General features: G+C 33.4%; 1 protein-coding gene across 1 annotated transcript in view; it reads left to right on the top strand.

Moving 5' to 3' along the window:
• The first annotated feature begins 7,086 nt into the window (after window positions 1–7,086).
• The window catches only part of LOC134847796 (ubiquitin-conjugating enzyme E2 2-like), a 31,243-nt gene continuing 14,452 nt past the window's right edge, over window positions 7,087–23,877 (top strand). Inside the window, exon 1 of the mRNA XM_063865014.1 lies at window positions 7,087–7,373. Within this exon, the coding sequence (XP_063721084.1) occupies window positions 7,350–7,373 (24 nt within the window). The 5' untranslated portion in view covers window positions 7,087–7,349. The remainder of the gene's footprint in view (window positions 7,374–23,877) is intronic.

Raw genomic sequence — 23,877 nt, 5'->3', positions numbered from 1 at the left:
GACCGTCAAAAGAGTAATACAAAAAGCGTATGATGGCAGCTAACATTCAGCTCCAGTGAACAACATTACCCTTTGGTTAAGCCTAGTTAAAACTTCAAAGCACTTATGACAGTGTTTTATTGGGGGTTATTCCGTATTAGATGCTAACATCAAGCTTGAAGGTAGGCTACCTTAGGCGAAATGGAGCTGAAATATATCTGTAAATCTCAAGGAGTTTCAATCGTTCAAAATTCTTGTACAATATTATCAGAAAAAAAAAACATTTTTGAACATAGAATTAGGTTTGCCCAATGAAGTTGAACAACCTTTCTGTAAACCAAATTGACAGTGTGTAGCTGATTTGGTGCAAGCAGTTAGTAACAATTTTCACAAAAAGGACATCTAAATACCTTGCTTCAACTACCCGCCGCTCAGTGAAACAACTCTATCAAAATGATGAAGCTCAAGAAACCTTGTTTGAGATCAAATGATTCAAGTGGTTCTTACTCGGACACAAACTCAGGTCAAAAACAGATTACTAGCTTTTGCATTCCCTCTTTGGTCCAAACTTACGGATATCAGAAACGGCAGCAGCTAAATACACTAGCCCGGTTTTTGCTCTCAGAGATTTCCACTTCACACTGAGTTAAGAAGAGCTAGGCCTAGATATATTACATGCAGGTAGAATTTGTTTTTTCGCTTGTTGCTAAAACAGGAAGAAAAAAACTTTCTTCGAGGGTACGGGACATTCAAGACACTTCCAAAGCAGCGTTGATGGAAGAAAATTTCTATACATTGATTAATTTTTTCTGCAGGAACCTGAAAAATGACAAAACGAAACAAAGATAGCCGGACCATTTTCATGAAAAAATTTTAATAAAAAATTTTCTTTTTCTTATCACTTGTTGTACGCGGTGGAATAAAAGAATAGGGAATGTAGATGAAAAAACAGTGGAATGAACGTTACAAAGCGCTTAAAACTAGCGAATTAGTTAAAAACAACAAAACTTGTCCAACAAAACGATTATAAACAAAAAAAGGAAAGAGTTCCGCACAATAATTTTGAAATCATTAAAAAAATTTTGCCTTGAAGCATTAGTTAAGAGTCTTAAGACTAGTGTTCGTTTTAGTAAAATCAAAGTCTGTGGGTCGTAGGTTTTCATATAACGAAAGCAACTCGATCGCTTCACTTGTTCCAACAAAGACAAAATTTCAAAAAATCATATCGGTTTTTCTCGAAACTCGGTCAAAATTTTTAAGTTTTTTAAATATAGTTCGAGTCACAGCTGATATGCCTCTAATATGATTATTCACTCAAAACAATGCGTTTAATGTTTTTAGGTCTTGCGATTCCTAATTTTGCGTAGAAAACAAAAAAACTAAAACACATCCAATAAGTTTTTCCTCGCAATTTGCAATTTTTATGGTTAGAACAAAAAATTATAATCTACAAATGATTTGTGCATTTTTGTGAAGCCAGTTCTCAAAATATAAGGCGCTAAGAGACGGTGCCAACACGCATATAAAAAGACAAGCAAAAGAAACTGCTTTGAAATTGGTTGAGTGGTGGAACGGTTGAGTGGTAGATAAAAAATCTTGCAAAAAGCATTCCATTCAAATTCTACGGGCATCAAATTTACATAAGGAGCAGTCTAGATAAACAAAAAATAGTAAAACAAAAGAAAAATTTTTTGCGATTTTTTTTCTGTTTTAGTGCACATAATTATCAAGTAACGAAACAATTTAAAATCAAAAATGCCGCTGAAATCAATCTCAGTTAAATCATTCGGTTGTCTACAATCATGAAACTTGAACTTTGCGAACTTTTTTTGAAGAAAAGCTTCACGGAAGTACCAATTGTAAATTCAATCATTCGATGCGGAATAAAAACATACTATTTTTCAAGTAATCTTTCAGAACGGATTTGTTATCCTAAGCGACAATAAAACTGCGACAATAATCGAGAACAAGACTAAAAAAAATCACAACTTAAACTTTTAATACTCCAGATTATAGAAGTCATAAACAAGTTATTAGAAACACTGATGGTTGTTTACTCGCATGCAAATAACAGATGAAAAACAAAGAAATCAAATTTGAATTATTTTAAAGGTCAATTGTTTAGGTTCTTTAGATTGTCAGTTGAAAAAAACCCAAATACTATAAAAAAGACTGCTCAATAAGGACAAAAGTCTGAATGTTTCGACTGCCTGTTAGGTCTATGGGAAAGTGTTTGCTTCAATGAATGATGAACAAAAATAGATGAAAAAACTGGTTCTTCTTAGATTGGTTTTGAAAGTTATCTCCCGCAAGTTTTTAATTCCACACACAAAGTACAAATTTTTATTTTTTGCACTTAGCAAAATGAACAATAGACCAAATAAAATTTCTAACAATTTCTAAAACGGATAAAATCTCGTTAATTGTCCCAAATTGTCTAAATTGGCATACTTTCTATAACTTAACGAGAAAAAGTCGCACGTGAAAAATCGTTTTGATTTTCAGCTTTGTACAGCAATACATTTTATGAGAGATAAAAACATTCGTCAAGTTTTTTAAAGGGTAAAACAATCAAGTTATAGTTGATCTTGTGCCTTCGATCTTTCCTAAAGATAAATTTTCGGCTAAATCTAAAATGAAAAAACTCATGGAAGCTCTTCGATGCTATTAAAGCATATTATAAATTTCTTTGAAACCAAATCACGGTTGTCAAGGCTTGAATAGGTTAAATTTTTACAACGATAATTGCAACAGCGTTTTTGCAGCTATGACTGCAATAGCATTTGTGTGTGATATATTAAAATAGGTGGCAGATTCATCTTAAATAGCTGGATCGTTTTTTGTTATACTTCGAATAATTTTTATAATTTATTTGAACTATTCGACCTTTGTTTGGAGTCGACAAAATTACCAGAAAAACTCTACTCAATCATAGTTCCTTGCCATTGAATAAGATTGGTCGGAACAAAAAATTTTTAAGTGAGGCTTTTCTAATGGTTTCACTTTTATCATCTAAGTTTGTTGCTATTTAAGCCTTTTTTCTGTGAGCTATCAAATTACAGTTTTTACAGCCAATTTTGGAAATCGTAACATCAAATGTTGCATTAAATTTTTGCGTTTTCAAGTTATGGGGCCAATTTCTTCCTCGGGATTTGGACTTCTGTCATTTCCCATTTTGTTTTGCTGGGTACTGTTGCACGTTGCGCGTTGTCTATTTCGACAGACCAAACCTCGAAATTTTAAAATAACTCTTAAAATTTTATTTTCGTTGGGGAAGTACGCAATTTTTATACCAAAACCTTTGAATTGTAGCTAAAACCGGTAGTTTTGGCCTGGTTCTTCAACAGTTTGCTTGAAATCCAGTCCTGGACATTATCGTCTGTATGATGTCCCCTAATTTACAATTTTGAACCGGATTACAAAAAAAATGCGCCAATTTTTACCGGCCGTGTCATTCTGAAAAAACCAAAATTCCAGTTATTTTGTTTGGATATAAGCTCGCTAGTTTTTTGGCTGGAATTAGACTGAAATCCTTGATTGCGGCCTAAAGCTGAGATGAGGAAGTTTGTAATCCACTTAAGAAAAGGAACTAAATTAAGCTTTAACATATAGGTGATTACCGTTTGTTATCTGTGGTATCAGGGTTTATAAAGGGTATTCATTCAATTTTTTTTTGATATTTTTTCTTTGAGCAGGAGATAGTCTAGCTCAAGAACAAATTTTTTTGCTGAAACATTTTCAATTGTTTTTTATAATTTTGCGTTTGAGATGATGGGAAGACCCCGGCGTACTCTCTCAAAAAAGGGAAACTTTGGTGACTCATTTTCAACCTATCACAACCTGGAAACGCTGAATGTTCCAGGCTATGCCTGACACTTTAAAAAGCTGTACATTTAGTGATTTGAGGATCGTGGAATGATCGCGGCGCGGCGCTCTAAAACCGCGGTTTTTATACTGGAACAGAGGTTTTTACCATTATTATCAATATTTCTGTTATACTGAATGATGATAATTTTTTGCTTTATCTAGTTCTTGTGTTCACGTCTTTGATAAAATTCCATCTGATTTCTAAGTTCAAAAGATCAAATTTTGAGCCAAAATGTTGCCATGTACCACAATTTGAGTAGCTTCTAGACTCTTTTATCACTCTGATAAGAACAACTCTTTGTATTTGTTTGACAAAAATGACGACACAATCATGCAATCGTTGGTAAAAAATTTCCAACACTTTTTTGAAAATCAAGAATTCAAGTATAAAAATTATTTAAATTTTCATGTTAATTACAATTTAAATTTTGAACACTCCAGTTTCTAAGAGTCCTGTGCAAATTGATAGAAAAAATTATTGTTGTTCACTCGCATGCAATTACCAGATGAAAAACAAAGAAATTAAGCTTCAATTCTTTTGAAGTTCCGTTGTTTAAGTTCATTAGATTGTCAGTGGACAAAACCCAAATATTAAAAAAGAACGCTCGATCAGGACAAAAATCTGAGTAATTTGAATGTCTGTGAGGTCTATGGGAAAGAGTTTGATTCAATGAATGATGAACAAAAATGGATGAAAAAACTGTTTCTTTTTAGATTGGCTTTTTGAAAGTTATCTCCCGCAAGTTTTCACAAAGTACAAGTTTTTATATTTTGCAATTAGCAAATGTTAAATTGAACAAATAAATTTTGGAACGATTTCTAAAACGGACAAAACCTCCGCTATCGCTTTAATAGCACGGTACATCTCACGTGTTATTTGTTCCAAACTGTGCAAACAGGCAAATTTTAGGCCCTATAACTTAATGAGAAACAGCAACACGTAGAAAAAAAATGTTTTGATTTTGAGGTTTTACAAAAAGATTTTTCAATTTTAAAACATTCCAGTGCAGAGGGATTTCTCCGAAACCGGTACTAATTAAGCATAATTTCTAACTTTGTTTTTTTTTTCATAAAAGTTTTCAAGAGTAATGAAGGTAGTGAGTACTCTTTTATAGGTCTTGCAGATTTTTTTTTGTTTTTTTTTCTTTCAGGAAAAAGTTGTAAAATATATTCACGCACAATTTTGGTTTTTTTTTGCGATTTGACTTGTGATTTGTTTTCCAGCTCAGTGCATTTCCATTGTTAAAAGGAGGGCAAACTCCACTATCGAACAGCAAAATTCAAAATATCAGCGTTTAATACATTCGAACAGCGTTCGAACAGCGTTTAATACATTTTCCACCCGTCAGTTGGCTTATTCTGAAAAACCGAAGTATTTCTATCGAAAAAAAACTACCTCGATCACAAACATTCCATTACTTCTTTCAAAAAATGGAACAATAAAATCTTAAAGCGACCGAAAAAGAGTTTATTTTCTGCCTTCGCTCTTTCCTCTAGTTAGATTTTCAGCTAAATCTGAAAAAAGGAAAAACCCATAGAAGCTCTTTGATGGTACTAGAGCATATTATAAAATTTTTTTTGAAACCAAATAACGATTGTCAAGGCTTGGATAAGATAAATTATTACACCGATGATTGCAATAGCGTTTTTGCAGCTATAATTGCAACAGCATTTGTGGGTGATATATTACAATAAGTGGCGGATTCATCTTGAATAGCCGGAGCATTTTTTGTTATACTTCGAGCAGTTTTTATAATTTATTTGAACTATTCGATCTTTGTTTGGAGTCGACAAAATTACCAGAAAACCTCAACTCAAACATATTTCCTTGCCAATGAATGAGATTGGTCGGAACAAAAAAGTTTTTAAGTGAGGCTTTTCTATTGGTTTCACTTTTATCATCTAAGTTTGTTGCTATCTTAAGCCTTTTTTCTGCGAGCTATCACATTACAGTTTTTACAGTCCAATTTTGGAAATCGTAACATCAAATGTTGCATTAAAATTTTGCGTTTTCAAGTTATGGGACCAATTTCTTCCTCGGGATTTGGACTTCTGTTATTTCCCATTTTGTTTTGCTGGGTACTGTTGCACGTTGCGCGTTGTCTATTTCGACAGACCAAACCTCGAAATTTTAAAATAACTCTTAAAATATTATTTTCGTTGGGGAAGTACGCAACTTCTATACCAAAACCTTTGAATTGTTCCTAAAACCGGTAGTTTTGGCCTGGTTCTTCAACAGTTTGCTTGAAATCCAGTCGTGGTCATTATCTTCTGCATGATGTCCCCTAATTTACAATCTTGAACCTGATTACAAAAAAAATTGCACCGATTTGTCCTGGCCGCAACCTTCAGAAAAAGCCAAATTTCAGTTATTTTATTGGGATATAAATTCGCAACTTTTATGACCGGAAATAGCCAGAAATCCTTGATTTCTCTTTATTTAGATGAAGAAGTTTGTAATCCATTTCAGGATGAAACTAAAATCAATTTTAATCATCAATTTTTGTAAGTGTGGCAGAGCTTCAATGTATACCCAAGAAGCAGAAAGAGCCTAATTTTTTCTATTCACAAGCAGACAACTTGAAAAACGTATTATGAATAGTAGATTATGAACTTGTATTATCTTTTGTAGAAATAAGTTTAGTCTAAGCGTCACCACTAACTCTAGCGTTGTTTCCGTTGGTTAGCTATGCTGTCCGGGTCGCTGAAGTTATTGAGTTTAATTTATTTTAGTTTTTTTTCATTGAGCTTCAGATAGTCTAGCTCAAGAACAAACTTTTTTGCTGAAACATTTTCAATAGTTTTTATAATTTTGCGTTTGAGATGATGGGAAGACCCCGACGTGCCCTCTCAACAAAATTAGGCGACATTTGGTGACTCATTTGCAGACTATGATGACCGGGATACACCAAGTGTTCAAGGCAATGCCCGAGACTTTAAAACGCTGTACAGTTGATGATTGGAGGGTCGCGGAATGACCGCGGCGCGATCCTCTAAAACCGCGGACTTCATGCTGGAACAGAGGTTTACACTATTAATATCTTTATTTCTGTTTTACTGAGTTAACTTAACAATGTTTACTTTTTTGCTATATTTTGCTATATCTAGTTTTTTTGATCATGTTTATGATTAAATTTCATCTGAACTCAAAGATCAAAATACCAAATATTCAGCCATAATGTTGCCATGTACTATTAATTGAATGGCTTCTAGATTTTTCTATCACTCTGATAAAAACAACTCTTTGTATTGCTTTGAGAAAATGACGACACGTCCATGCGATCGTTGGTTAACAGTTTTCAGCACTATTATAAAAAACATTATTTGCATGTAATCAGTCTCTTTTTAATAACAAAATAAAAATCTATTTTAGCTTGAAGTAAAGACTTATCACAAAAAAATTCTACCATTTCGTGTTCAATTCCGAACATTTCCTCGAAATTTATATTAGAAAATTTTGGTCGCAGTACTTATTCAATTTAAACCTCAAACTTTAGCAGGAAATGGCATTGAAAAGAATAGCCAAGGTAAGTGGCCTAATTTTTGAAAAAGCAGTTGTCAATTGCAGAACCCAACAAAAAGTTGTATGGAGGGTTCTTGTCGTAGTGAGTTATGACTGGGGTGTATAACTCATAGAGTAATTTCGGATAGGGTACACCGTCTGCTCGTCACGCTATCTTATTTTCGGCCGGATAGATTCGTGCAACTTCTTAGTCTAATACCGATCCTAATCTTACTCTTATACTATCTAGTCTCAGGTTGTTTAACTAGTCTCTGCTAGGCTCAATAGATCTAGGGTATACTGGTTTATTGCGGCTGCTGAAGTGCTCGGGAGAGTCCAACTAATTTCTAAGTTAAATTCAAATCTCTCTGGTGCTGAAATTACAAGTAACTTCAGCACTTACAAATAAGTGGGTTGTTAGTTAGATGGATCATGATTGGTTAATATTAAATACTTTACATTGGTAAAACATTTAATTTATCCAATCATAAAATATAGTTTAGATCAGGTTCCACCCATCCGGGTTTTACAGAGTTTTTTAGAATAGTTCTTCTGCAATTCGAAGGATGGATGATGGACGTTTGTTTTTGGCGAACATCATAATTTTCTTCCGTTTCCTCTTTTGTTAGGGAAGTTCCAGGAAGCTGGAGTTAGAGACATAAGACGTTGTGTCTTCTAGTGACAACGACTACGTCTTTGCAACAAACTCAAATCTGATTTCAGAATGGTTTGCTATGTCAGGTTTTTCTGTTCTGCGTGGAGAACTTCTTTTGTGTATGATCTAGTTTGGGAATGGCGTGGAGATTGTGCGTGGAGGGGATGCCTGGTTACTCGGATCTGTACGTATACTTGAACATCGAGGTGGTCATTGGTCTAGTTCAATGAAGTCCTTTTCTGCGAGGTCAAGTCGTACTCTAAATCCTTTGAGTTGTGATTGTGAGCGGCATATCGATTGTAGTTGGTCATTCTCTCTCGAGTGTAGTGGGGTCGTCCTGTCTTTTGATGTTCGTCCTTGGTGTTGTATTCTGATCTATATATTGCATCATGTGATTTTACATTTTATAAAACTTTTATTAGTTTAATATTTTTTAATAATGATTTTAGTTAGTTGTTTTCACAAAAGCTTTTTGTTTTAGTTCGGTTATTTTGAAGAGTTACTCACCCTTGAGTAGCTCTTATTAAAAATAAAGGTGTGGTCACAAAGCGTGGATGTAGCGCGGTGGGTTAGGCCGGCTATAGAGCATGCTCAGGACGTCCTTTCCTGGTGGGTTAGGCCAGGTGTGGGAGTATGATTTCATGCGGTTTTTGTGAGGGGTCCTGTTATGTGACAACGTTTTATGTTGAGTTTGTTGTGGTCTTACTTATGTTTTGTTGGTTGTGTCCTTTTTTCAAAAATCAAATTGTTTGTGGTATGGGTTTGTCTTTCGACTTTTTTGTGTTTTATTATTTCTTTCTTAGACTTTATAATAGTCTTCAAAAGAATAAATTATCCAGTTTTAAACTGGGTTAATCCGGTTTGGGTACCGTTGGTTTCTTTTTCTAAGTCATGCTGTTATTCTATGATTTGTGGTATTTAGTAAGCTGCGTTGGTTAGTTTTGTTTAGTATATGATTCCTTTCCAACCGGGTTAAAGGAAAGTTTGAAACTTGTTATTATATGTTAGAGTTGTTGAGTGTGAAAACTTGAAACTGAAATTCATTATTTTAAACAATTCTTCGTGGGCGAGCTGTGTGAGTGTGGATAGAATTTCTGTGCGAATGAATGAAAATATCAAAAGGTTAGTACTGCAATTGCATTTTATTAATTTACTGCATAGAATTTGGAAATTTACTGCTAGTAATGGGGGAATTTTAAGATACAAATTTTCATCATATGTAGATTTACTGCTTTGGGGGAAAATTTTATAAATTAATTTACTGCATTGGTATTATATTTATTTAATTGTTGGTGCAAAAGTTAAAAGGGTCTTAAACAGTTTTGAAGAAGTTTGCTATTTTTTATTTTTCTTTTGTGAATTTTTCAGATGATCGAAGATGAAGGCTAAAAATCTAAAGAAAACATGAATAAAGAATGGTGAGTTTTTTAATATTTTAATTAGTTAGTAATATTCATTTAATTCATACTTACCTGTTAGTCGTCGGGGAAAAAACCGTGGGGGAAGATATCGTGAACTAGTTCTGAAGTTGTTAGTAGTTTAGCTAAGATGCGGATGATATTTTTAGTTTGAAGCAGTGGCCAAAGCAATTGAAGTGCCTTAATAATGGTTAGTTCTTCAGTGCCTACTGCAAACTCATAAGGTGTGTTTTGGATTAAGTTATATAATTTGTGGTTAAATTTAGTGTTGTGGATGAATTCTAAAATGGGGATTTCTATAGGCTGTACAAACTCGTGCGGGATAAGGAAGGGTCGGGATTCTTCGGCGTTGAAGGTCTTGGTGATGGGGCAGAAAATGTACATTTGGGTTATGGGGTCATAGTTACGAAGAATACCATGAAGGTTAGTATCTTTAATACAATATGTGAAATTTAGGAAATACGGTGAAGTGTATTTTGAATTGATGAATTGAAAGCGATGGTGTGGTTGTCTAGAGGGTGTGTGGAGGTCAAAGTGATTTTGGATGAAACGATAGTAACTGTATGTATGTGTTTGTTTAGTTCGCAACATAATATCGTGTGAGCAGTGTAAATCTCTTTCGTGTGGTGCAAGGAAATGAAAGGTTAGTGAAAAGATTTGGAAGCGTTCTTTAAAACTTTCGTACGCTTGTGTGCTTGTTAGTGCTTCTGAAATAATGTGATCAAACTTTCGGTCGAAGATGTTTAGTGTAAATACATATGGTGTCTTGATGAAAAATTTCTCGGTGATTTGTGGGTTAGCGAAGCGATCGTCGTCTAAGAATTGATCTTGGTTAGCTCTGATGATGTTGTGATCGTAGTATTCTAGTGTATATTCATTAGCTCTAGGTGCAGTGTGTATTTTTAGTGATTTTTTATATCCTACGTAAGTAAATTGTCTAGCGGTGAGTGGTGTAGTTAGTCGATATAGCATGTCTTTGTTTCGGTCTATATCGATGGATGTGTTGGTTAAAGGTAAGCAAAGAGGGTTAGTGAAATGATAGTATGAGGTCCAAGAGAGAGTGGGCATTAAAACGTATTCGTCTACAAAGTTGCGTGTTTCGTTAGCGTCATGAGGGGTGTTTAAGGTGTATTGTGGAAATGAGGGTAAAGTGATAGCTAAAAATTCTCTAGTGTTAGTATGCTGGGGGTGGTTGATGTATTCACGGGCTGTTCCTGGTTTTGCTGGGAAAGGATGGTTGGGGAACTTTCTTTTAAAAGTGCGGTAAGCTCTATTAGTGTTGAGTGAGGATTCAGTTGATGTGGATGATGGTGCTAATGATTCAGTATAATTTGAAGAGGGTGTAGGGGGATTGGATGAATTTGTAGTGGAGGAGATTTGGTTTATGGTCGGGGTGTTAAGGTGGTAGGGTTGTTGTTGGAGGGTAATAAAATTGTCTAGCTCTGGGGAGATTCGGGGGGTGTCTGGAGATGATTGGTCAGAATGGTATGAGGAGTAGGTTGGGGTAACTTGGGAAGCATAAGAGGGTGTAGGAGTGATGGGGTCAGGGTTATTTGACAATATGGGTTGAAAAGGAGGTTGAGAAAACTGAGAAGGGTTATGAAAATTATTGGATGGAGATGGTTCTGAGTCGGCAAATTCGTCGGGGGTTTCAATATTCGGGTTATTTAGCTGTGAAATGGAGTATAAAACTGAAATTTGTGAGTTAGTGTCGGAATTCATGCCTGATGTTACATTGCTAGATGGAAAATCGGGTGGCGGAAAAGCAAAAAGTGGTATTATTGGGATTGAAGAGGTAAGGTTGGTTGGATGGGAATTTGATCGATGGAGTGATCCAAGTTGGCGGCTCATCGTGGGCTAAAAAAATTATTATTTTGAGATTGAAAAGCGGTGGTATGTGGTTGTTCAATAATTTGTTCGTAAGTATTATCATCTTGTGATTGATGTGTCATTATATGTTGGACGGGACTTTGTGATGTGGTGAGTCTAAAGTTTGGATTATGTGTGATTGCTAAATTTCTAAAATTTCGTGGGACTAGGGATAGTGGATGGTTATTTGGTAGGGGTGGTAATTGTGGTGCCGTTGGCTGTGGGTCGACATTGTTATGTTCTTCGTCGTATGTATTTTGTCGTGTTGTTATTTTTGTGTTATATTCTTTTATTTGTGCGTCTAAAAGAATTTTGTTTATAGATGTAGAAAAGATTCCAAAAAATCCTGCAAAGAGTATGCGTGCTACGCTTGCTTGTCTGTTTACTTGTGTGTGTATAGCACATGTGTTGTAGATTCCTTTTAAGAGTGAGAAAAGAAATCCAATAAAGTTAAACATTGCGTATAAAATAGTCAATTTTTCTAAGATGCAGTAGGGCCATCCTAGAAAATCTAGGATCTCATTTTTGAGTGTAACAAAGCTAAAAATGTTAATTGGTGATATATCTTGGGGACGGTATTTTTCGCCGTTTAGATATATATAATCTTTAATGTCTTTAAAATATCCGCTATAGTCTTGGGTGTAGATATCTGCAAATCCTGCGGTTTCTGCAAGTTTGCGTAAATTTTGGTCTATTGATTGTCTTTGTATAGTGTCCATTTGTGTTAATAATTCTTGGAATTGTTGTGTTCTAATGTGATGTTGAATATCTGATTTTGAATAGATTCCTATTGATTGTAAGTCTATATTTGGGTTTCGAGCAATAGCGCGAATGCTTTCTGGTGAAAATTTTTTGAGTGATTGCATTAATGTGGGATATGGAGTGAGAAGATAATATTTGTTTTCATCAGGGTTTAGTTGTACTACATTGTGGCTATTTTCTGATCCACATGGGACTGCGGTATCCCAGAAATAGGTTCTTCGTGAAAGTGTATCCACGAAATGTACTTTATTCTTATAAAAGATAGGGATCCTTTTATAACATCGTTTATCTTCAAAAACGTATAGTGGTGATACTTTTTTAGTACAAGTATAAAACCATAAAATGTTTCCTTCGTAGTCTAAAAAATTTGATCTATTTCCTGATAATAAGTATCCTGCGTAGGGTATTTTTAATACTGCTAGTGCAAGTGATTGTAGTATTTGTGTTCGTTCTAATTCGCATAGTTGATGTAGTGTTTCTAATTCGGAGAGTGACATTTTCTTGAAAAATGCGGCTAATTGTATAGTCTAGTTTCATATCCAAATGAATATCATAGTGGATATTACCAAAATATGTAGTATTCATTAGTGATAATTCTTGTAAGCGTGTGCTTCTGGTGTCATAAGGTTTTAGATGTCCACCAGGTTGTCCGTTGCTTTTTTGAAAATTAACTGGTATATAGGATGTTCCTTCGTTTAGAGGATGACCTGTGGCGTATGGGTCGATTTTTACTTTACCAGTGGTCATGTTGAATCCTTTTTCATATTCAACTAATATTTCAGAGTATTGTGTTCTGTGAAGTGGATTCCTGTATTTACATGCAAGTTCTGTTTCTTGATATATTTGAAAACGTGTCAATTTATTTTCTATATTGTCTATGTTTCTAAAATCGGAACTTAGTTTGCGTGATGGATGGACTTGTTCATATGGAATTGATTGTATGAAATATTTTTCGTGAAATTTTATCATACGAGCGTGTATTTTTGCTACTTGAAATGTTGTACATGTGTCTTCGGGGAACCAAACAATTGTTGCTTGTGTTCTTGTTGTAGGGTCGCAATATCCTTGATCGTTTTTACAAGGTAGTCGGATTCCTTGATAGATCATTGTATTATCAGATAAATCTCGTGTGAGTTGTATTTTTTCGAGTTGTATTTTCCAATCGAAAAACATTATTTCTTGGTATCCTTTATTTTTCGTGTCTGCTTTGCAGTTTGATGGGTTATTTATACCAATGTGTGGTATCCAATGTTTATCGTGTAGGTCATAGGTTAATCGTCCGTGTGCGCCGTTATACGGGTATTTTTCGTCTAGTTTTATATGTCCTTGGTGTCTTTCAAGTTGTGATTGATGTACAGAGTCTGAAAAAACTTGAAAATTAACTAATTTTCTTTGGGAGTTTTTATTTTGTGTGATGTTTAGTCTAAGTAATTCATTTTTACAATCGTCAGGATTGAGATATAAAAGACGTTCTATATTACTTTGGTAGAATGATTCATGGTCAAGTCGGTTTTTGTTTCCGTTCGAGACTTGTGAACAATGTACTTTCTTTTCGGAAAATGTTGCTGTGAATTTATAACCTGTAACTGTTGTAGCTCGGGCTTTTGAATAGAGTGTTGCTATTATATCTGTGGTTTCTATAGCTTGTGGTTCTGTTTCACATTGTGATACTTGATTTATTGCATATTTATGTAGTGTTTTTTGTTCATTTTCTTCGCAATCGTAATGTGTTACTAATAAATCTTGTGGTCCTGTACGAGGGGAAGGGTTTATGTTTTGATTTGAGGTTATTAGAAAAAGGGTTTGGAGAAAAATTAATAATTTTAGAATATACATGTGTATGATAATCCTGAGTATGGATTATAAAATGTAATGTAACCAATTGTGTTTTTGGTGTATCTGTCGTATTTGTATATTACTTCAGTAGTTATAAACGGTGGTGGTAGTGATTGAGCTGTTATGTTAGGTGGATTTAATGGGTAGGGATGTTGGGTAATATTATTTAACTTAACTGTGATTTCAAACTTTAATTGTAAACTGTTTTGTTGGAGTATTTGAATATTGTGATCACGGATATCGTTATGAATATCTTGACGATATTGTAATCTATTAAGTGCCCAGTTATGAAGGCGGTTACTTTCTTGATGTTGTCCAAATAATGGTGGAGGTGCTGTGAATGTATTCCAATCTAGTCTTAAAGGAATATTTATTGATGATTGTTCTCGATATCTGGCGTCGAGATTATTTGGAAAATTTAAGTTAAAGGGTGGTGGTGAAAATTGGCTTATTGATGGTGTTGATGGTAGTGATAATGTTTCTGGTAGTGATGAGGATGTTGTTGTATCCGTAGAAATATCTATGGGGTCATTGACTAAATTTGGTTCACCTTGTGTAAATGAATGTGTAGTCCAATATGGTAGTCGTGATGTTAGGTTTGGGGGGTTAAAGGGATTTTCACGTATCTGTTCAGATGTTGGTGTTGAACCTAAGTAGTCTGAAGGTAGACTGGAAGTGCTTCGTTGTGAAAAAAGTGTAGGAGTTTCTGGTGTGATACCAGTGGTGTTTTCTGGAGTGGTTTGTGTTGGGGATTGAGGTATATCAAAATGAACTCGGGGAGTTTGAAAATTTCTATTTCGTCGAGGATGTATAATTTGTCTATTTATTTCTGCTGTGTTTTGGTTTTGACTAAGGTTTCGTATTCTACTTAGTTCTTGTGGTAGTGTTGGGTAAAGATTATATGTTGGTTCACTTAGGGATGCTTGTCGTTGAACTGGTTCTAGTGGTTCAGATAAACGAGCGTGCCGTTCTTCAAAAGTGTATGGATTGTCTTGAAAAGAAATTCGTGTAGATGTTTGAGGGTTTTGAGTAGTTGAAGGTGGTGTTGGATTATCTTGGGATGATGTCGGTGAAGACTGATTCTGTGACTGTTGGGTAGCAATTTTTGATGGATTTTTAAATTGTTACTTTAGTGGGAAGGTTTATGTTTATTATAATATTCTTCTAAAAAAAGAATTAGAAAAATTGTTGCTAGGGCAAATGTGATGATTGCTTTCTTTATACATTTACATATTGTCAAAATGAGGGATAATAGAAATGTTATGAAAATTACAAACAATAAAAAAATATCAGTTCTACTGAAAATTGTTCGTATCATTTAGACAAGTTGTTAAAATCGTACCTGTGGATATATTCAAGGGTTTTGGAAAGTTGGAGGAATAGTTCAATTATTGTGTAGAAAATTAAAAAAATGTTACAAAAAATTATTATGATTATTAGAAAAGATTCAATGATATCAAAAAGAAATATTATAAGGGCTTGAAGTATTGAAAAAAAATGTTTAAAATTGATAAATATTTGAGCGACTGTTTGAGAGAAAAGCATTTAAGAAATGATCTCTTGGTCGAATATTTTTTTGCTGTTTGAGGCGATTTTCTAGTGTGGTCGAATTATTTATTAGTTTTTTGACAAGTGGGTTGAGTTTCGTAAAAAATTGTTGGGGGCAATTTTCATGGTGACTGGGAGGTCGTCTTTTTCTTTATTTTTGTTTGTCAAATGATCCGGGGTATGGTGAGATTTCTATACTTTAGGCTAATTAAAATCTTCATTTTGTGACTTTAGGCTAAGTTATCAAATTTGTTTTGGGGGTATTCGTGGTCTGAGTTGGGGAAATATTGTTGATCTTTGGGTTATTAGATAAGGGAGGGGTACGGTATTATGGTGATATTTATTTTAGCTGTCAAGTTGGAGTGGTTTGCTTATTTTTGACCTGGAGGTTGTAAAGTTATAGTTAGAGATGTGCCTGGAGTTCTAGATTATTCGTCTAATTGATCTTAGTTTGAGTTAGAGAAAGTGGCGGATTGGATGAATCCTATTGGTCTATTTTGAACTAGAATTATTGCGTACTTTGTGAGCATGTTATTTTGAAAAATGGAAATGAAAAATGTTACGGAGGTTTCAAGATTGTGAAGTATAAAATGTTAAAATTACTTTTTAAATTCTACTTTCTTTAATATTTTAGATTGGGGGATGAATATTTTGTAGTTTTTACGTGGTTGATTTCGGAGTCTTGTTGTCTTTCTATGTTCTGATTTGTCTATTTCTTCTTGGGGTATTATTTGTTCTGTCATTTTTCTATTTTTTCTTTGTTTTGGAGATTCTTTATGATTTTGTGTATTGTTTTTGGTGGCGGTTGGTTTTGTGTTTTGATTTTCGGTGGGGTTATCATTTTGTTCTGTGTTTTTTAGATGTGGTTCATTTTGAATGATTTTTAATCCTGTGAAAGAATATAATTGAGTTAATTCGCGGAGTGCGTATTCTTTTGGGTAATAAGGTAATAGGTTGTTTCGATGTTGAACGATTTCTTTTTTGTTTGAGTCGATAATTTTATATGTGACATCTGTGGGTTTTGCAATTATTTGATAGGGTCCTTTTCGGAGGGGTTGTAATTTTTTAGAAATTCCTTTGTGAGTATTAAAATTAGGTATTAAAACAAATGTTCCAATTTTTAAATCGGAAGCTGGTGTAAAACGTGAATTGATTTGTTCATTAATATTTTGTCTTTGTAATAACTTTTTTGTTATTTTTTGATAAATTTCATTGTGTTTTTTATCTCTATTTAAAATCCATTCGGTGTGTGTACCGGAGGCTAATTTAAGAATTTGTGGGTGATGAAAATGATCTTCATCGTGTGTATGTAAAGGTAGGTTATAACAAATTGAGTCTTTATTTGGTTGACAATAACCTTGTGCGTTTTTATGTGAATTTGCTGTAAACATTATTGGTTTGCGTGGCTTTTGGTTAAAAACCATTTCGTATGGTGACATTCCTAAAGTTGTCGTAATTTGTGAATTATATGCTAAGGGAAATAATTTTACATCTGCTGACCATTCGGTATATTTTGTATCATTTCCGTTGATGATACATCTAAGATATTCTTGTAATGAACGGTTCATACCTTCGACTAAGCCGTTTGTCCAAGGTGCATGAGATGTACGTGGTTTGTGTTTAATGTTGTATAAATGACATAGTGTTATTATTTCATTATTTATGAATTCTGTACCATTGTCTGTAACTAAAATTTCTGGTAGTCCAAATTTTGCTATCCAGTGTTCATAGAGTGTTGTGTATGCGTAATAAGCGTTACAATGTGGTACTGGATTAAGTGCTACATAATGTGTAAATGCGTCAACAATTACCATAATGTAGGAGTTTCCTTCTGATGAGGGTGAAATTGGTCCTTTAGTATCAAATGAGATACGGTGATTAAAGTATAAACTTTGTCCTTTAAAATCTTGTTTTTGTGCTACTTGTTTTTGATTTGGGTAAGGTTTATTTAGCTGACATACTATACAATCATTGCATAGTACTTTTATCCAAATTGGTGCATTTGGGAAGTAAAAATTTTGTATAAAATTTGAATATGTTTTTTCTGATCCAGAGTGTCCTTTAATATTTTGTGTATGTGAAATATTAAAAGCTATAAGAATCATACTTATAGGGAGACAGGGAACTGTGGATTCGTTTAAATTGTATTCTAAAAGGTCTGTAGTTTCATTGATTGTTGTGTTGTTAAATTTGCGAAAGTATCGGAGGAGTGTTTTGTTTCCTAGAATGGTTGAATCTGCTTTGATAGGTTTAGTTTTATATTTGTGCCATGATTTTAGTTGTCGAATTATCGGGTCAAGGTTTTGATATTGTTTCAGTGTTGAAATTGTAATCGTATCTGTTGGGGGGAGAAAAATGTTTTCAACTTCGAATTTAGATAAGGGTATTGTATCAAGTGGGTCGTGAAGGTCAAAAACTTGATTTATTGTGTATTTTGAATCATTTGTTTGTGGTCCTGATAAATTTATTTTATCAGTTAAATCTTCTTTTTCAATTAGTGGAAAATGGTCTTTTTTAGGTAGGTGTTGTTTTGTTCGTTTTTGTTGGGTGTTATTTTTTATCCATTGAGAATATGGAATTGGTTTAAAAGTTGATGTTCCAAGTAGGTCAACTTCATAATGATTATTTTGACAATCTAAATAAAGTGGGAAATGTTGTAAATTATTTATTTGTGATTGTTCAATATCAGTTTTAACTGCATATTTGCATTCTAATCGAGGTGATGTTTCGTTTTCTGCAAGGTAGAATTTTATGTTTTTGGGTATTTCAACTGTTGTTTTTCGTGTAAGTAATTCAGGTGGTGTATTTCGACTTAAGGTGTCTGGTAATGCAAGATTTTTTCCTGCAGTCCAAACTATATGTAAGTTTGGAAACTTCATTAGAATTAGTTGAAATCTGTAAACTCGGTGGTTTGGGTTAGATTTCTGTGTAAAAAGAAAGATGATTGGTTTGTGGTCTGTGAATAAAACTGTGGGATGTTTTGATCCAAGTATCAGAAATTCATATTCTGTAAGTGTATATATTATGGCTGTACATTCTCTCATTAGAGTTGAGAGTCGTAGCTCTGCTTGAGTGAATAATCGAGAATTTGCTGATATTAGGTTCATTTTATTTGTACCATTATGTGATTGTAATAATGCTGCGCCGATGCCAAAGTTCGAAGCATCGCACATTGCATAAAATGGTTGATCAGGGTCTGGAATTGTGTTTGAAATTTGTTCAGTTAAAAGTTTCTTTATTTCTTCGAATCGTGTTTGATGTTCTGTATTCCATTCAAAATTATTTTGTTGTCTAAGGATGTTGTAAAATGGTCGTAGATATAATTGCATTTTATAAACATATTTACTTAAAAAGTTTAACATTCCAAGGAACTCTTGGATTTTCTTTTTATTTGTTGGTGGTTGAAGTTTTTGAATAGCGTCAATGCGTGATTTCAGTGGAGTGATTGTTTTTCTTTCTATGTTATGTCCTAAGAATTTAACTCTTGTCAAAAAGAAATGTGATTTATCGGGGGCGGCCTTCAGATTTTCATTCTGAAGTATTTGGTGATATGTTTCTAAAACTTTGAACATTTCGTCTTTTGATTGTGATTGCATAAAAACATCGTCTAAATAGGTGATTGCGTTTTTCTTGAGTATTAGTGGTCTAAAAATTTTGCTCATAAAGGCTGAAAATGCTGCTGGTCCTATGGATATTCCATAGAATAAGCGGTTGAATTCATATTGTTGGTTTCCGATAACAAATTGTGTTAAACGTCGTGATTGTTCATCTAGTGGCATTTGATTGTATGCACTATTCATGTCGGCGGTTGTGAAGTATTTGCCGTTTATTTTTGTTAAAATAACTTGTATTGGTTCAATGGGCCAATTACATTTTGATTCATCTATGAGTGAATTGAGGTATCTAGCATCGAGAACGATTTTTAATGATTCTCCTTTAGCTAGAATGATAACGGGGTTGATGAATGTGTTGCCTTTTGGTTGTTCTTCTTTATTAACTGGTGATATAATATTGTACTGTTCTAAAATATCGAGTAATCTGTTTACTTTATCATGTAAGTGAATTGGTACTTTACTTGCTCTTTGTTTTTTGAAAACTGCGTCTGGTTTTAATGGGAGATGTAGTGATGAACTGATTTTGCCAACATCGAATTTTGATGTTGCATAGACTGATGAATATTGAATTAGCTGTTTGGCTAACTTTTCGAATTCGTCTTGTGTTATTTGTGAATGTTGGAAATTAAACATTGTTAAAAATTTCTGTTGGTCCTCTGTGTAGTTACTGATGTTGAATGTAGGTTTGAAATATGGAGTTTTTGTGAAATAATCCGTATTTCTGTTTTCGTTACTTATTATATTATTTATAGATAATTCTTCATTAAGAATTGTAGATTGGCAAATATCTAGTAATTGGAGTATATTATTTACGCGATAGGCTTTTTCGTGTATTGGTGATATTGTAGCGTTAGTTTCACAATATCCTAAAAGTCCTAAAGGTAATGTTACTTGGTAAGGTGTGTTGTTATAAACATGTAAGGAAATAATATCTGAATTCGAATTTTTCAAATATTTTATTGAAGAGATTGTAATTTTGAAAAATTTATGAATAGGTTTGAATTCAAAATCTGACATATAAAATTTTTGTTTGTTTTGTTCTTTATCATATTGATGAACTTGTTTTATTGAAAAATTATAGATGTTTCCTGATAGTGGTTTCAGGTGTTTTCTTTGTTGATTAAATATCGGATAAAATTTTGAAAAGAATGGTGGTTGTTTATTTAATCTTTGAAAAAATGTTAATGATGTTTCTTTTGTTTTTGTATATTTATCTTTGATTAATATTTTACTATTTAGTATGTTAATTGTTGGTATATACTTTGAAATAAATGGTATACCAATGATGTTATATTTAATATCAGTAATATGGAATATTTGTTTAAATGGCTTGTTTAGAAGTTTGCTTTGCTCCATTGTTCTGGTAGGGAGGAGAAATAATTGGATTTTTCCGTAGTTTATCAATGTTGATCCTTGTGCTGTCGCTAACTTACTGGAGGTTTCAAGAGGTGTTAGCTTTGGGTGTAAAGTTTTTATTTCATTCCATGTGGGAATGTTTAGTATGTTTGATTCTGCTCCTGAATCAATTAAAAAATCTATTTCAAGGTCTGGTGGTTGAAATTCTTTATTTCTTGGGCTTTCTAAGAGAAATGGTATTGTCCAAATTTTTTCTTTGGGTTGTTCTTTTTGTATATTTTGATAAATGTGGTTTGTATTCAAGCATTTTGTTTTAGTATTTTTATTGGTTTGATCTGTAGTGTTAATCTCGTTTGTTTCTTGCGTCGTTGGTGTGGAATTTATGGGTGTAGTGTAATGATTTTGAAGAAATTCTGATTGATTTTCATATATGTGTGATGGAAAGGGTTGTTCATATATGACAGATTCATAGTCATTTTCGACTTTTATCATATTGATAGCAAGAGTGTTTTCAGTATCACTTTCTGAATCTGATGATGTACAGTTTATTTGATTGAGTTGTAACGTATCAGTTACTGTGTCATCAATACCTGGGGGGTCTGATGTTGTTTCTGGGTTAGCTTGTACTTGATTGATTTGTCTTTGATGTTTAGGTGTACTACTTCTATGACGATTATTAGAGTTATTGTAGTGATTATTATTCCGGTGTGGTGATTGGGAATAATTTCTATAACGATTATTATAACTTGGGTGTCGATTTTGTGAATTATTTCGCGATCTGTTTTGGTAATTATTGTTTTGTCTGTTATAGTTCGATCTATTATATGAGTTATTCCTTGATCGATTGTTCGGGTAATTCTGGTTTCGGTTGTTTGAATAACTTCTATTTCGATTATAGGAGTAGTTTCTATTCCTATTGTATGATGAATTTCGTGATTGGTTGTTTGGATAGTAGTTATTTCTTGATTGGGAATTAGATCTAGAAACAAATCGTTGTGTATTTGAATTTGATCTGGAGTAGTTATTTTGACTATTCGGTCTATTGTAGTGATTTTGTGATGAATTATACGTGTTTCTTCGTTCTGGTGATCTTCCTCTATAACTTGAGTTATATGGAGATTGATTTCTTGTATAGCTTGTATTGTTCGGGAGTGGTTTTCCTGAACTGTTGTTGCTGTATACATTTTTGTTTGGTAGATTTTGATCTTTTTTCATGTATTGATAAAATGATTTATTTGGTTCTTTGTATTTTTGAGGTTTATTTTGACTATCTTGCTGTTTTTGTCTACATTCGGAAATACTATGTCCGTATCGTCGGCAATAATTACACCATTTCTTGAAAGATGGTTTGCCTTTAAATTTCGGGTTCTTTTCGTAAATATTGAGTATTTCAGTGATTTTTTCAACGAGATCTGTTTCTGATTCTTGTATATTATTAATATTAGTGGGAGTCGTTTCAATTTTGTTAACGTATTGTAATTTCAAATTCTCCGTTTCTTCTAGTTTCATCGTGATTTCTGCTTGTTCTAGTTTGTCTACTAGTTTTCTAAAATCTAAATCGGGTTCTCGAATTGAAGAAGGATGGGATGCTCTCTTTTTTATTGCTATTTTCCTTAATTGTGGTGTTAAGGTCATCATTAAGATTTCTGTCATCTTAGTGTTTTTATAGTCGTGTGTATTTAGTGAATATGCTTTTCGAACTAGTGTTTCGATTCTTACTGCTATTTGCTTGATGGTTTCGTTTGGTAATCTGCGAATTTCATTACATAAAACTCTTTGTTGTTGTTTGTTTCTTTCGGAGTCAAACATTTTTGAAAATTCTTGTGTAAATCTTTTCCAGTTTGATTTTATTTCTTGAGGTAGTACTGAAAACCATTTTTGGGCTGCGCCATCTAAGGTTGTTTGTATCAACGCTGTGCGTCGATGTATCCAGTTTTGATGTAGTGGCGTATTAATTGGTTCAGGTCCTATATTTAAAATTAAATTTGCTGTTACTGCGTTTAAATAATCTTCTACAGAGTATTCAGGGTCTGTTCCTGTGAAAACCATTAAAGGTTTATTTGATGTTATTGATGATCCACCCATAAGGTATGGATTCATTGTCATTTGTAATGATTCAGCTGCATTTGGCATTTGAGAAAAATTTGAAAGTTGGTTTCTTGTTATTTCATGTTGTTGAAGATAATACGGGAGTGGTATTTCATTTTGCATTTGTGATGGTTGATACGAGTGTGTAGTCATTGGATTTTGTTGTTGAATTGGTTGAAAAGATTGTGTATTAATTGGATTTTGTTGTTGAATTGGTTGTTGATATTGTGCATCTATTGATTGTGGAGAAAAATTTCTATGATTTGTACGTGTTTTCTGTATTCCTTGTCTACGATATTCTTGAGTATTTGGTGCAAATATATCTGGTTGTAAGAAATCTTCATCTGAGGATAAATAATCCATTTGATAAGATGTTTGTTTTTTATTTTTATTTTGTTGAAAAAATGGGTAATTTCCACTGCGATCCTGTGGAGGATTTGGTTGAAAATTTGTGGAATTATATTGGGCCGTTGGGTTATCCCAGTTTCGAGGTTTTGTATATTGATTAAAATTTCTTTGTGGTTGATAATTTGTTTTTGATGGATGTGTATAGTTATAATTATGGTCTGCAAAGTTGTTTCTAGTGAATGTTTTGCGTGTTTTTGATGGTATTGTCATGGGTTTGTATGTTTGGTAATCCATATGTGAATATTTAGGGGCAACCGAAGGTTTAACGGTTGATTGTAAGGTTACCTGTGTTTGTGAAGGATTTGTATTTCTTGGTGTTGTTAAATTTGGGCGTATTGGTGAAATACTTTGTTGTGTAGTTGTTGTGTGTACAATTTCTTCATTTATGAAGTGTGATGGTGTCTGGATATCTTGTTGAGTAAGATTCCTAGTTCCATTGAGGTTTTCATTGTGTATGACTGTAGAGTTTAAACTATTATTTTGTGTATCGGGTAAAAATGTATTATAGTTTAATGGTGTTGCATCAATTGTTAATGGTATTACTCTTACATAATCTCTTATGTAAGATATTGTACTTATTGCTTGACTTGAGATTGATTGTGGAAAGTTTATAAATGCGGAATGAGACCATTCGGGGTCCCAAACATAATCTGATTGTTCTGTGATAGCGGTATCATCGTTCGAATTTTGGGGTCTAAAATTTTTTCTTGCTTGTGCAATTAAATCAATATTGTGTGTAAAATAATCTATTATGAACCATGCTAAAATTTTTTGTAAATCGTGTTTGGTATGTTGTGAAACGTCGTCTTTCGTGAAATTTTCTTTAATGATGTTTAAATAACTAGAGAGTAGTGTGATTTCATGTCGTACTCTTAAATGTTTAGATGTTTCTGTCGGTGAGACATTTGTTAATGGGAGTTCATTTTCTAATATCGAAATATAACTATATATTAGTGCGAAAACTTCATTGGTGAA

This window comes from Symsagittifera roscoffensis, chromosome 6, assembly GCF_963678635.1.
Source record: "Symsagittifera roscoffensis chromosome 6, txSymRosc1.1, whole genome shotgun sequence".
NCBI lineage: Eukaryota > Metazoa > Xenacoelomorpha > Acoela > Convolutidae > Symsagittifera > Symsagittifera roscoffensis.
This window is presented reverse-complemented; position numbering and strand designations above follow the sequence as displayed.